Raw genomic sequence first — 12,582 nt, forward strand, 5'->3', positions numbered from 1 at the left:
GTCACACTTTTTGTGTCCGCTCTCTATTTCAAATACTTTTCATCCGATCTTTACCAAACTTGGTCAGAAGTTGTATCTAGACAATATCTAGGTCAAGTTCGAATATGGGTCATGCCGGGTCAAAAACTAGGTCATGGGGTCACTTTGTGCATTTTAAGGATTTAGCATGGTAAAATGCTCATAACTTCTATCAAAGCGTTTATAGGGGGCATGTGTCATTCTATGGTGACAGCTCTTGTTTATGGTGCCTTTTGGATTGGGGAAAATGCATTTTGACTAAAATTGGGAAATTGTTGTTGATGTTTGTGTGAACAAAAACTTAAAAATTGAGAATAAGTGTTTTAAATAGTATAAAATTATGCACTTAGGTTTTAGCCATGAAGTTGGAAAGGGAAATGAAGTAAATGTTGCAATTTATTTATAAAGATTTTTGTTTTAAGCTTTCAATGGGGAATTTTAGGCAGTCTTTTTGGAAATCTATGAGTCACGTTCTGAGAAAACTGGGCATAATGCTTGTGCGTAAAGTGTCATCCCAGATTAGCCTGTGCAGTCCGCCTAAATTGGATATTTGCTAAGAAGAGACTTCATTTAAACGAAAAATGTCATAAAAACGGAAAGTGTCGTCCCAGATTAGCGGACTGCACAGGCTAATCTGGGACGACACTTTACGCACATGCATTATGCCCATTTTTCTCAGAACACGACTCATGCATACCTTTTGACATTAGGAATGGGGCCGAATACCAGCACTCAAATTAATAAAAACACACACTCCAAGAGCTTTGTGATACCAGCCAAGGTGGTCATGCTGTAGTGGATATGGTGTCCCCCTAGCGACTGGGAGGTGGCAGATTTGATTCCCACTGTGGAAGCATTCTTATGATCTCCTTCAAAGACACCAAGTACTGGTTTTACCCAGGAAATGGGCTAGAGAGCGTTTCAATAAGCCTTATGCTTTTGATAAAATGGAGCTAAAATAAATAGGTTTATCAGGTGTTTTTTTCCACTTTTTGGGAAGATAGCCCATGGCTTTGGAATTGGGAATTTTACCGGCATTTTCATGAAATTGGGAAAATAAATTCATTAGCCTTTTTTTCCACACGAAAAGTCCACTGATTAGGGAAATACCAAATTTGATAAAACCCTTTATAATCATTCAAATTAAAAGAACAAAATCATATAATACTTTGTTAGATGTAATTGAATTAAAATTGAGATAAAATACACATTAGACATCTTTAAAAAAAAAAAAAAAAAAATATTTTTTTTTTTTTTTTTTGGGAAATTGGGAATTTTTTGCCACATTTTGGGAAAAAAGTATACTTTTTGGGATTGGGAACATAGCCGAATTTCGGCTATAAAATCGGGCCAAAAAAACCCCTGGGTTTATGCTTATTAATACCAGCCTTAATAGGCAGTATACATATACAATGTTTTTTCTACAGAAAATTTAATGATCAGAGTCACAATTTTTTTTTCTCCATATTTTAAGAGTCACAATATAGAATATCCATATTTTAAGAGTTATCTCTCTTTTCCATCAAATAGTTATTTCTCTTTTTCATCGAAGAATTATCTTTCTTTTTCATCAAAGAGTTATCTCTTTTTCATCAGATTCATCTTTCTTTTTCACCAGAGTCTCGGCCGAGGCAGCCACCTATGTCGATGCGCTGCTAGAGGCCTCCGTGAAATTCAGCCCTCACTTTGACTGGGTCGTGGCACATATTGGGTGAGTTAACCCTTAACTACTCAGAAGCATATTGGAAATGGTTACAGGCAACCAGCATAAAGCCAGAAAAGCCTGCGAGTAACTTGCAGTCTGTTCAGGTTTTATGCTGTTTGCTGGGCATAAGTACTTAAAAGATTGGATATGACACACATTGGATGAGTTAACCCGTTACCACACTTTTACGCACTTTGACGCGTCTGTAGTCCCTTAGAAAATCAAATTAAATTCAATACCTTTCTTACAAGGTTCGATTTTTAAAGGCTTCAATTCCAAAGCTAAGGTATAGGAATTTAGTGTTTCATTCGCATACTACCAGTATTTTGCAGTGATATTCAGTATATACAAATACTGTAGGTATGATTTCAGACGAAACAAATTTTTTGTATGAAAGAACAAAATCAATCTCTATCTGTGGCTCAGGTCAGCATTCCCCAAGGTGATCATCACACGAGTGTTGTTGTGTGGAATCAAGGACTACAGCCAACACGGAATGTCTGCGCCGGTAGAGAGCAGGGACACGAAGATCCCCAAGATGGGCTCTGTAGTGGGCATCCTGGGTCATCTAGCCAACAAACATGGCCACTATATCCGTGATGCCCTCATCAAACTGTTCCAGGTAATTTAGGAATCCTGGGTCACGTAGCCAACAAACATGGCCACTATATCCGTGATGCCCTCATCAAACTTTTACAGGTACTTCTATATATTAGCCTCATTCTACAAAAACTGGGCTTAATGCTTGTACATAAAGTGTCATCCGAGATTAGTCTGTGCAGTCATCACAGGCTTATCAGGGACGACACCTTCCACTTATATTAAGTGTTTCGTTTAAAGCATGTCTCTTTTAAAGGAAAATCCATTTTGGGGGAAAGTGTCTTCAGACTGCACAGGCTTATCTGGGACAACACTTTACACACATGCATTAAGCCCAGTTTTACCCCAGAATGATGCCCATATTTGGATTGTATTGTACATAATCAGATACTGATTATTGGCAAAATGTGGCAATCCTAGGTCACTTGACCAATAAACATGGCCACTATATGCGGAGGTCCTCATCTTCCAGGTAATGCTGCCTCTTGAATAAAAGAAACAATTCAATCAATTGCTGTTGCTTCAGACTTTAGTCTAGGGCAATGTCTCAAAAGCACTAATATATCCATTTTATTTATGATAATGGTTGTTGTGCTGAAGTTATAGCATTAAAGTCACAGTGGTGTAGTGGATATGGTGTCCGCCTAGCGACCAGGAAGTCATGTGTTCGATCCCCACTGTGGGAGCGCTCTTTAGATCTCCCCAAAAGACCCCAAGCACTGATTCTACACAGGAAACGCACCGAACAGTGCTTCAATAAGCTTAAGGCTTTCGATGCAATCAAGCTAAAATAAATAGGTTTAAACTTACTGACAACTGAAATGATGTTGAAAATGCTGAAAACAAAAAAACAAAATGTAACTTTAATGACTGCTATGCTCATTGTGTTCAGCCCCCATCCAGTATGAAGTCCATAATGTTACCCTTCTGCTGAGTGTTTCAATAAGACTTAGACTTTCAATGCAATTGAGCTAAAATAAATATGTTTAACCTTAAACTATTGTGTTGCCTACAGGAAGGCCTGGAGGAGCCCCCGTCTAGTATGAAGCCCCCGATGTTACCGTTCCTGCTGCAGCTTGCCTCCATGTCAACCTTGCTGCTACAGATCCTGGCTGCGTACCTCGTGCAGAAATGTACGATTAGTTCAGTTTTATCATACATATGAGCCCCGCTCTAGGAAAATGGGGAATAATGCTTGTGTGTAATGGGGAATAATGCTTGTGTGTAATGGGGAATAATGCTTGTGTGTAATGGGGAATAATGCTTGTGTGTAATGGGGAATAATGCTTGTGTGTAATGGGGAATAATGCTTGTGTGTAATGGGGAATAATGCTTGTATGTAATGGGGAATAATGCTTGTGTGTAATGGGGAATAATGCTTGTGTGTAAAGTGTTGTCTATCAGGGAGGACACTTTCTGCCTAGACTGGATTCTTGTTTAGACAAGACTTCCTTTAAACGAACAATTCCATTAAAGCGGACATTATTGTCCCTGATTAGCCTGTGCAGTCTGCATAGTCTAATCAGGGATAACACTTTCTGCCTAGACTGGATTTTCGTTCTTTCAAACAAACAATTCCATTAAAGCAGAAAGTATCACCCTGATTAGCCTGTGCCAACTGTACAGTTTTCTCATTTATGTGTACATATCTAGTGCAGAAACGTACAAATACTTCAGTTTTCTCATACATGTATACATATCTAGTGCAGAAATGTACAAATAGTTCTGTGCTTATACATACGAGCCTCATTCTGGGATAACGGGGCTTAATGCATGTGCGTAAAGTGTCAAACTATATAGGCCTGTACAGTCCACACAGGATAAATTTTTGTTTAGAAGAGTCTGCACAGGCTAAACTGGGACAACACTTTACGCACATGCATTAAGCCCAGTTTTCTTAGAAAGAGGCTTGTGTATACATATCTAGCAAAAATGTCAGAAATACCAGATTTTCTTGCCTTCAGGTATAATGTAGAGAAGAAATGTTAAAAAAACAATTTAAATGCAGCCCAATATTTCTAAATGCTGCAGGTAGGCCTTAACCCTTACAGTGCGGAAACCGAGTTGTGAAGGCCTTTGCAAACAGTTTGGATCCAGATGAGACGCCACAGAACGTGGCGTCTCATCTGGATCCAAACTGTTTGCTATTCTGATAGTATTCTTTGAAAAAAAATCGAAGAAAATGCTAATTTTAGAAATTCAGCAGACGACATTTTTGCAGACGACAAATTTCCCAGCATGCAAAGGGTTAATGACAGTTGCAGCATAATGAGTTCTAGTTTGCTTTTATACTGTTTGTTATTGTCAAAGTAAAATTTGACTTCCCATAATTCTTGGGATTTCTTAAAAAAACTACTGTTTCAAAACGTGTGCATTCACAAATCCTAGAAATTTCAATGCTGTTCATTTGTTTGCTCTTTCCGCTGTTTAAGGGAAAAGTTCAAGTATTTAGCTAGATATAGAAGCATTTAGCTAGTTATACAAGCATTTAGCTAGTTTTACAAGCATTTACCTACCTGTGCAATCATTTAGCTGGTTATACAAGTATTTAGCTAGTTATACAAGCATTTACCTAGCTATTCAAGCATTTACCTAGCTGTACAATCATTTAGCTAGTTATACAAGTATTTAGCTGGTAATACAAACATTAAGCTAGTTATGCAATCATTTTGCTAGTTATACAAGCATTTAGCTAGTTATACAAGCATTTAAAGAGCGATACAATCATTTAGCTAATTATACAAGCATTAAGCTACTTATGAAAGCATTTAGCTTGTTATTCAAGCTGTGAGTTTCTGCTTCAAAGATGTACAAGCTTAAAATCCTCCCAATTCATTATATGCTTTTTAGTGGATTATAGATTTTTTTTGGTGAAAAAAAAATGATTTCAGTGGAAAATATAAAACCGAAAATATAAGAAAATTCGCAATATTTTTCCATTAGTTACATCATTCCAGTGTAAGTTACTTTTCCTGACAAAAAAATGCGTGTGGAAAACTTAAACTTTTACTATAAATGCACACAAACATTGACAAGACTGTAAGTTGCAATGACACACAGATTAAGACTCTGTCTGTCCATCTGTCCGTCCGTCTGTCCATCCATCCGACTGTCCGGCATTTCATTTTCTGGAAGGTTTTTACGCAAAGCTTTCAGATATTGAGCTGATTTTTGGTATGTGAGTCTTCCTACATGACTTACAGATGAAGTGTGATATTCATTACCGTCTATTGATTCTTTGCGAAGTTATGTGCTTTGGATTAGAAATTTTTGCTATATTAACCGTTTTCCAAAGTTTTTTCACGATACACTTTCAGATATTTTCCCAATTTTTGGTATTTTAGTTTACCTACATGACCTACAGATGAATTGTGAAATTCATTCCGGTCAATCAATTTTGTGCGTAATTATGAGCCTTGAACTTAACATTTTCTTCTCAAATAGCTGCGGTGCTGCTTCAAAGTGCAGTATGGAGCATTGTTTTCTATTCCTTTCATTTAATCATAAAATAAACAAAGTTTTTATTACCGGTTAGCGACAGAATCTATATTTATTTGTAGTGACATGTTTAGCAATGGTATATTGTCACGTGTTTGCTATGTCACTGGTGAGATTTTTTTTCCATAACCACTTATAAAATAAAATAGGATAATACACCGTGATCAACAAATATCCTCTATGTGTTTGCAGTGTCAGCATCTGTATTGAACCAGCTTCACAATCAGTTGAAGCCATGGGTGAAGAACTACCCAGGGGAATTTAAAAGGTAGTCTAATTGTGAGAGCTGTTTATGCAGGGTCCATTTCTATAAAGCCTCTGAGTCCGATCTTAATTTGAAATATGCTTAATTTATAAATCAAAGTAAGAAATATGTTACAACATGAAGCGTCTTTTGATTTTTTATAACTATGAAAACAATGATCAAACAATGAATTAAAATGATCCAAGAGGTTAAGGGATTGCATTATGAATTAAGTACAATGTATTTAGTTTTCCCTAAGTTAAAAATGGTGACAATGTAATATTGTTTTTGTGCCTCTAATGTTTCCTTCACCTGTAATTAAGGAATATTTGTATGTTTTGTTTGTTACATTGATTCTTGTAAAATAAATACAGTCATCTAGTCAAGAAATGTCCAGCTTTCTTATTTTTATGAAAAGCGTTGCCATTTTATGCCTTGTGAACAGCATCATTAAGTAATAACTTTAAATATGTATTGCAGTAAAGAACCGTCAATATCCTGCAATGTTTGTTCACAATATGTAATGTATTATTACCTCCCCAGTATGATGTCATTAGTGGTACACCTGGTCATACAGAATGATACGGGAGCCGACAAAGTACTCGACTTCTTGTTCCACAACGCAACCTTAGAACAAGGTATGTACCTCTTGGAGTTCCTAGACTTTTGTTGATGTTTGAAGTTTATTCTTACATAATCATAGCTGTGACAAATATGTTGTGGCTAAGGTACATTTAAAAAAAAGAGTTGTTAAGTAAATAATAATATGCTTGAAATTTGAAAATGCAGATATTTGTGTGGGTGATATCTCACAATATATTGAAGAACATTTCAGTTTGATTGTGAGGAAAAAAAACTTCAACGACAATTTAGAAGACTTTGATTTTTCTATACGAAATTGCGATGTAAAACTTATTTTTGAGAGTTGAACATATGTTTCTTGCACAAATTCCCTTTGGCAAATTAGTTTGAAAATCTTCAGTTTATTCTCGTTTTATTTTATATTTCATTAATCAACACGCATTAGCACTAACTGGGCTTGTGTTTTTTAGTTGGTGCTTCTGAGAATACAGAGCTGCCACTGCCAGAGATCCAGAACACCTGTGCCATGTTAATTGTAAGTCAGGCCATCCTTAAAAATTCTTTTGTTTGGCATAACCCGACCGACCCACTAAAATCAACCCGACTGAATTTTTTTTTTGTTACTTTCCAAAAAATTTTTTTTTTTCCTCGCCGAAACTTCTTTCCGCTAAATTTGTCCTTTCCTCTTTTTATCCTTTCCGATTATTTGCGTCATTTAATTGAATGCTCTTTCAAGGATATCTAGAATAGCAATGAACAAAACGCGTACCGGTATTTATTTGAGTAGCCTATTTATTTGAAATATGCATATGCGATTAATAAGACTTTAAAAACAATTAAACCGCTCCTGTTTTTCTGGTATCCCTTTAATTAAAATACGCTGCTGTCGTTCAGCATAGTTTGGGAGTAAAAAAACAAATTAAATAATTATCACCGTTCAATTCAATTCGGCAATCGGCAGAGATGTGTAATATTATCACACCATAACTAATATTTAATTATCACTCTTTAATTCAGATCGGTAAATATTCGGTAGAAAGATAAAAAGTGGTCAGCTTAGAAATATTTATTGACGGGTATTGTCACGTTTTTGTTTCATTTGCTCATCTCTTTATACGACTTTCCGACCGGTCGCTATTTTGGAGGCAAACGGCGATATTAAATGTGTATTCAAATATGCAACATCTGCGCATGAATGACCCAATATTATCCGATAGCTCCACCTCACGTTTCATTCGACAACGTCATGTCATGTATAAGCGCGCTCAATGCTGATTGGACAGCTACCATGTGCACTTCATTAACAATAAGGTCAAGCAATGTCTAATCGGGTACTGACCGGGTTTCGTTAACTGTTCGAATTGCGAACACTTTCCTTGAAACAAAGAGACAAATATAGAAAACCAGTCCGGATTAAAAAGGGGGGATGTTTTCAACGAAATTTTACTAGATTTTCGCATTTTCGAAATTTAGATTTTTCTTGAGCCAAATTCTCAATAGTTTCGCAAATGACTCAAATGGCGAAGGACAGCGCGAGCATTGCGAACGTGTTATTATTGGAATAAATGCTCACTACTACAGGGCTCGCGATGTCGTTCACCATTTGCGAAAGTATAGCGAATTTGGCTCTAGAAAAATATCATTTGCGAATATGCTTAAATCTCGTTAAATTTCATTGAAAACATCCGCCATTTTAATCCGGAATGTTTTTAAAAAACTATTTTTCTCTTTGTTTCCATGAACAATTTGAAGGGCATATGGTAGCGGGCCAATCAACATTGACTTCGCTATGGGGTAATATTGGGTCATTCATGCGCAGATAATGGAATACACAGTTGATATTGTCGTCTTCCTACAATATAACGGCTAATGGCAAAAGTCATATAAAAAATAAGCAAATGAAAAGAAGCTCTTTATAGAAAAAATAGACTTACGAATACACGCGCGGTGATACGGACGGTGCAGAAAAATCTTTACCAATTTCCTTTCTTGAGGCAGAAGACTTGGAGCTTTATTTGATAATTACCTTTCAGTTTGGTATATGTCGGAGTTCAATGTCAGAAAAAAAAAAAAAAAAAAAAAAAAAAAAAAATCCCTACCTACCGACCCACCCAAATTTACCTGGGTCAGGTTATGCCAAACAAACAATTTTTTAAGGATGGCCTCATTACATTGAGATCCAGAACACCTGTGTCATGCTTATTGCAAGTCATATCATTGAGATCCAGAACACATGCACCATGTTAATTGTAAGTCATTACATTGAGATCCAGAACACCTGTGCCATGCTAATTATAAGTCATTACATTGAGATCTACAACACATGTGCCATGTTAATTGTAAGTCATTACATTGAGATCCAGAACATCAGTGCAATGTTAATTGTTAGTCATAACATTGAGATCCAGAACACCTGTGCCAGACTAATTGTTAGTCATAACATTGAGATCCAGAACACCTGTGCCAGACTAATTGTTAGTCATAACATTGAGATCCAGAACACCTGTGCCAGACTAATTGTTAGTCATAACATTGAGATCCAGAACACCTGTGCCAGACTAATTGTTAGTCATTACATTGAGATCCAGAACACCTGTACCATGCTAATTGTATGTCAGTGCTTTTGAGCATAATCTATTGAAGTGATGTTATATCAACTTAACATCAGTACTTGCACAATTTGGACAATGATGTTTGCTGCCTAAGAGATGTGGTTTTCTGTTGGAAATTTTAACAATGATTCACTTTTTGTGTAGCCCCACTTATTTATGAAATTCTACAAAAACACATACAAACGAAAGGATGATTTTTGACACTACATCAATGCAATATTTATAGTTGTTACCTTTGTTGTTTTTTGTTATTTATTCGTTTATATCCTGTGTAGCCTTGTTTCATGACCGAGTTGCTAGACAAAATGAGAGACCCTGTGAACAATTCTTTTGAAAATAAAAACGTTTTGTGCAATTCTTCTTTAACCAGCTGTTTACTTTGCATAAAAATCTTAGCTAAGCAACCACAATGTTATGTTACTTAAAATGTTATGATAAGAAGATGCAAGGAATTGAATTGATTCGTCTGTGTCGAAAAATGTGTTGCAAGGGCATCAGTGTCTGTGAAACTTGTAATTTTTAGCTTGGCTGTTTTCGGAGAAAAACCCGAGGTATTGTCATAGCCAGCTCGTTGTCCGCCGTCTGACATCTGCCGTCCGCGTCGTGCTGAAACCTTAACATTGGCTCTAAAATCAAAGTGCTTCGACCTACAACTTTGAAACTTCACATGTAGATGCACCTTGATGAGTTCTACACACCACACCCATTTTTGGGTCACTAGGTCAAAGGTCAAGGTCACTGTGACCTCTTTAAAATAAAAATTCTGACAAGCTTTCATTTATTCAAAACTGCACTCGTAGCCGAGCGTGGCACCTGTTATGCGGTGCTCTTGTTATTTTAGAATTGTAGCTTAGGTTTGAGTCTGTGTATTGTTGTTTCAGGACCAAGTGTTTTGGGGACAAGAATTGAAGCCAAACGTTGAGACAGTACTGTTGTTCAAGGACAAAATTAATGTCGCTGTTGTTGAGTGGATATGGTGTCCACCAAGCGACTTGCATGTCATGGATTTGATCCCCATTGTGAGAGTACTCATTAAATCTCCCCAAAAGACACCAAGTACTGTTTCTACCCAGGAAATAACCTCAAGAGCATGTCTATAAGTCTTAAGCTTTCAATACCATCGAGCTTATATGTTTTTAACTTTCAGGACCAAGTTTTAGATGAGACACAGATGCAGGTGTACCGGCGGGCAGGACAGGAAGTGTCGGCAGAGCTACCTTACCTCGGCGCTTTGAGCACCAGTTTACCCACCTTGACCAAACAGCTGCTAATGAGCTCAGGGAAGAGGTAATAATCAACGATTTTGCTTGATCAATTTGGGAAAGAACCCGTAGCGCACAAAATTAGTGGGGAAAACCCTGACATTGGGAAAGTTCTCAGAGTGAAATCTTCAAAATGGGAATTTTTAGTATTCTTCAATTGCTTGGTACTAAATTACACAACCCAATCTAATTATTTTTTACAGTCCTTTCGCTGAAATGTTCACTTTCAGTGCTTATAGTATTTGTTCATCTGCTGATAATACACTTTTGGAACAAAATTGACAACTCTCTTTCCTTTTGGGATGTTTTTGTCCCATACAGTACTGGTTTGCGCTCTGTGTGTCCGTGAGTCTGTCACACTTTTCTGGATCCTGTGATAACTTGAAAAGTTCTTCAGATTTTTTAATGAAACTTGAAACATGGCAATATGGAGATTATGCACGTCATTTCATTTTGTTCCTACATCAAGACTTCTGGTTGCTATGGCAACAAATAGACTAGAAATATTGCTGAAAATGGTGGATCCTGCGATCCACAGGAGTTTCACCAGTAGGGGACTTATATTGCTTGGCAATAGTCTTATTAGACATGTTTTTAGTCTTTGTCATGTTTCATATATTGTTTAAGTGCCTTTTACGGATAATTCATAAATAAGAAAAAAATTATTGCTGATATTTAAGTGTGTTCAGTTAAGACAAACCATCAGAACAGTTTGCGAAAGTTTGCTAACTCAATGGTCTGTCCGCTGCAAAGTTCGGTATTGATAGAGAAATCTGGGGAGTTAGTTTGCTTACCAAACCAAAATGGCAGACAGGTTAATTGTTGCACAATAAAATTACAATAAACAATGTAATTTTTAACTGCAACAACATTGTTCAAAATTGCTGTTTTCAATAACCACTCCAATATTTGCTAAAAATTGCCCCAAAAATACAAGTTAGCACAATTTCTCAATCATATTAGATTTTGATTCTATTGAGGCCACCATCTTTAAACGTTTGCAGCTATTTATCGTGCAATATGAAACTGACTGTAATGGAAGAACATTAGCTGTAACTAAACACCTTACTGGATGGTTTCCTGGGGCTTGTACCCTTTATTTTCTTGTACTGGATGGTTTCCTGGGGGCTTGTACCCTTTATTTTCTTGTACTGGATGGTTTCCTGGGGCTTGTACCCTTTATTTTCTTGTACTGGATGGTTTCCTGGGGCTTGTACCCTTTATTTTCTTGTACTGGATGGTTTCCTGGAGCTTGTACCCTTTAATTTCTTGTACTGGATGGTTTCCTGAGGCTTGTACCCTTTATTTTTTTAAGTCTAGTATAATCATAGCTGACTTAAGTAGCTTTTTCATCATTAATCAATATTTCAATTTCAATCTTGATAATGTTAAAAAAAATAGTATTTCGGTTGTTCATAGGAATAAAAGATCTATTGGATAAGAAAACAATTGTAAATGAACCAGTGGACAACACAGAACCATTGTTAGAGGTCTTTATGCAGGTCAAAATGGCAGCAGAGACTGATTTGTTACATCATCCTGTACAAAGGTCCGAAGGTCGGCGCAGAAATTCTCGCCTACATCCTCTCCCACGCTGAGACGCAAGACCAGGTGAGTATTTGTGGCCAATAAGGCTCTTACAAGATTTAAGGGCCAGTGGGGTCAAGGTCACTGTGAATGAAAATAGAAAATACAAAAAGTGTTTTGGTTATAGTACTTTAGTTTAGATAGAGGTATTATGTGTTCATTTTGTTGGTAGGTTGCTTTCATTGCAACCTTGGATGGGGTTGCATTTAGGGCAATTTTGGTCAAGTTCATTGTTATTAAACATTGAAACAGGCCTCGACACTAAGGCATGTCAGAACGACATTCACTGCCTGTACCTAGGACCGGGCTAGCCAATGTCCCAGGAACATGCCCGACTGGTTGTGTGTATTCTGGGCGGGATTATGTATTCTATATCAATAAACTGCATTTTAAATAAGCTTTTCAAAGATGTAAAAATCTGAATACAGTACGATCAGATGACAATTATATCCTAGAGTGAAGTCGGAGACAACA

The 12,582-nt window shown here is 36.8% G+C and overlaps 1 protein-coding gene across 1 annotated transcript in view; it reads left to right on the plus strand.

Annotated features, from left to right (window-relative positions):
- The window catches only part of LOC127869124 (integrator complex subunit 5-like), a 59,895-nt gene that overhangs the window by 14,887 nt on the left and 32,426 nt on the right, over positions 1–12,582 (plus strand). Inside the window, exons 5-12 of the mRNA XM_052411454.1 lie at positions 1,637–1,729; positions 2,150–2,345; positions 3,339–3,456; positions 6,014–6,089; positions 6,609–6,703; positions 7,118–7,182; positions 10,407–10,546; positions 12,024–12,132. Coding sequence (XP_052267414.1) covers positions 1,637–1,729; positions 2,150–2,345; positions 3,339–3,456; positions 6,014–6,089; positions 6,609–6,703; positions 7,118–7,182; positions 10,407–10,546; positions 12,024–12,132 — 892 coding nt within the window. The remainder of the gene's footprint in view (positions 1–1,636; positions 1,730–2,149; positions 2,346–3,338; positions 3,457–6,013; positions 6,090–6,608; positions 6,704–7,117; positions 7,183–10,406; positions 10,547–12,023; positions 12,133–12,582) is intronic.

The sequence above is a fragment of the Dreissena polymorpha genome, chromosome 2 (genome assembly GCF_020536995.1).
Source record: "Dreissena polymorpha isolate Duluth1 chromosome 2, UMN_Dpol_1.0, whole genome shotgun sequence".
NCBI classification, from domain to species: Eukaryota; Metazoa; Mollusca; class Bivalvia; order Myida; family Dreissenidae; genus Dreissena; species Dreissena polymorpha.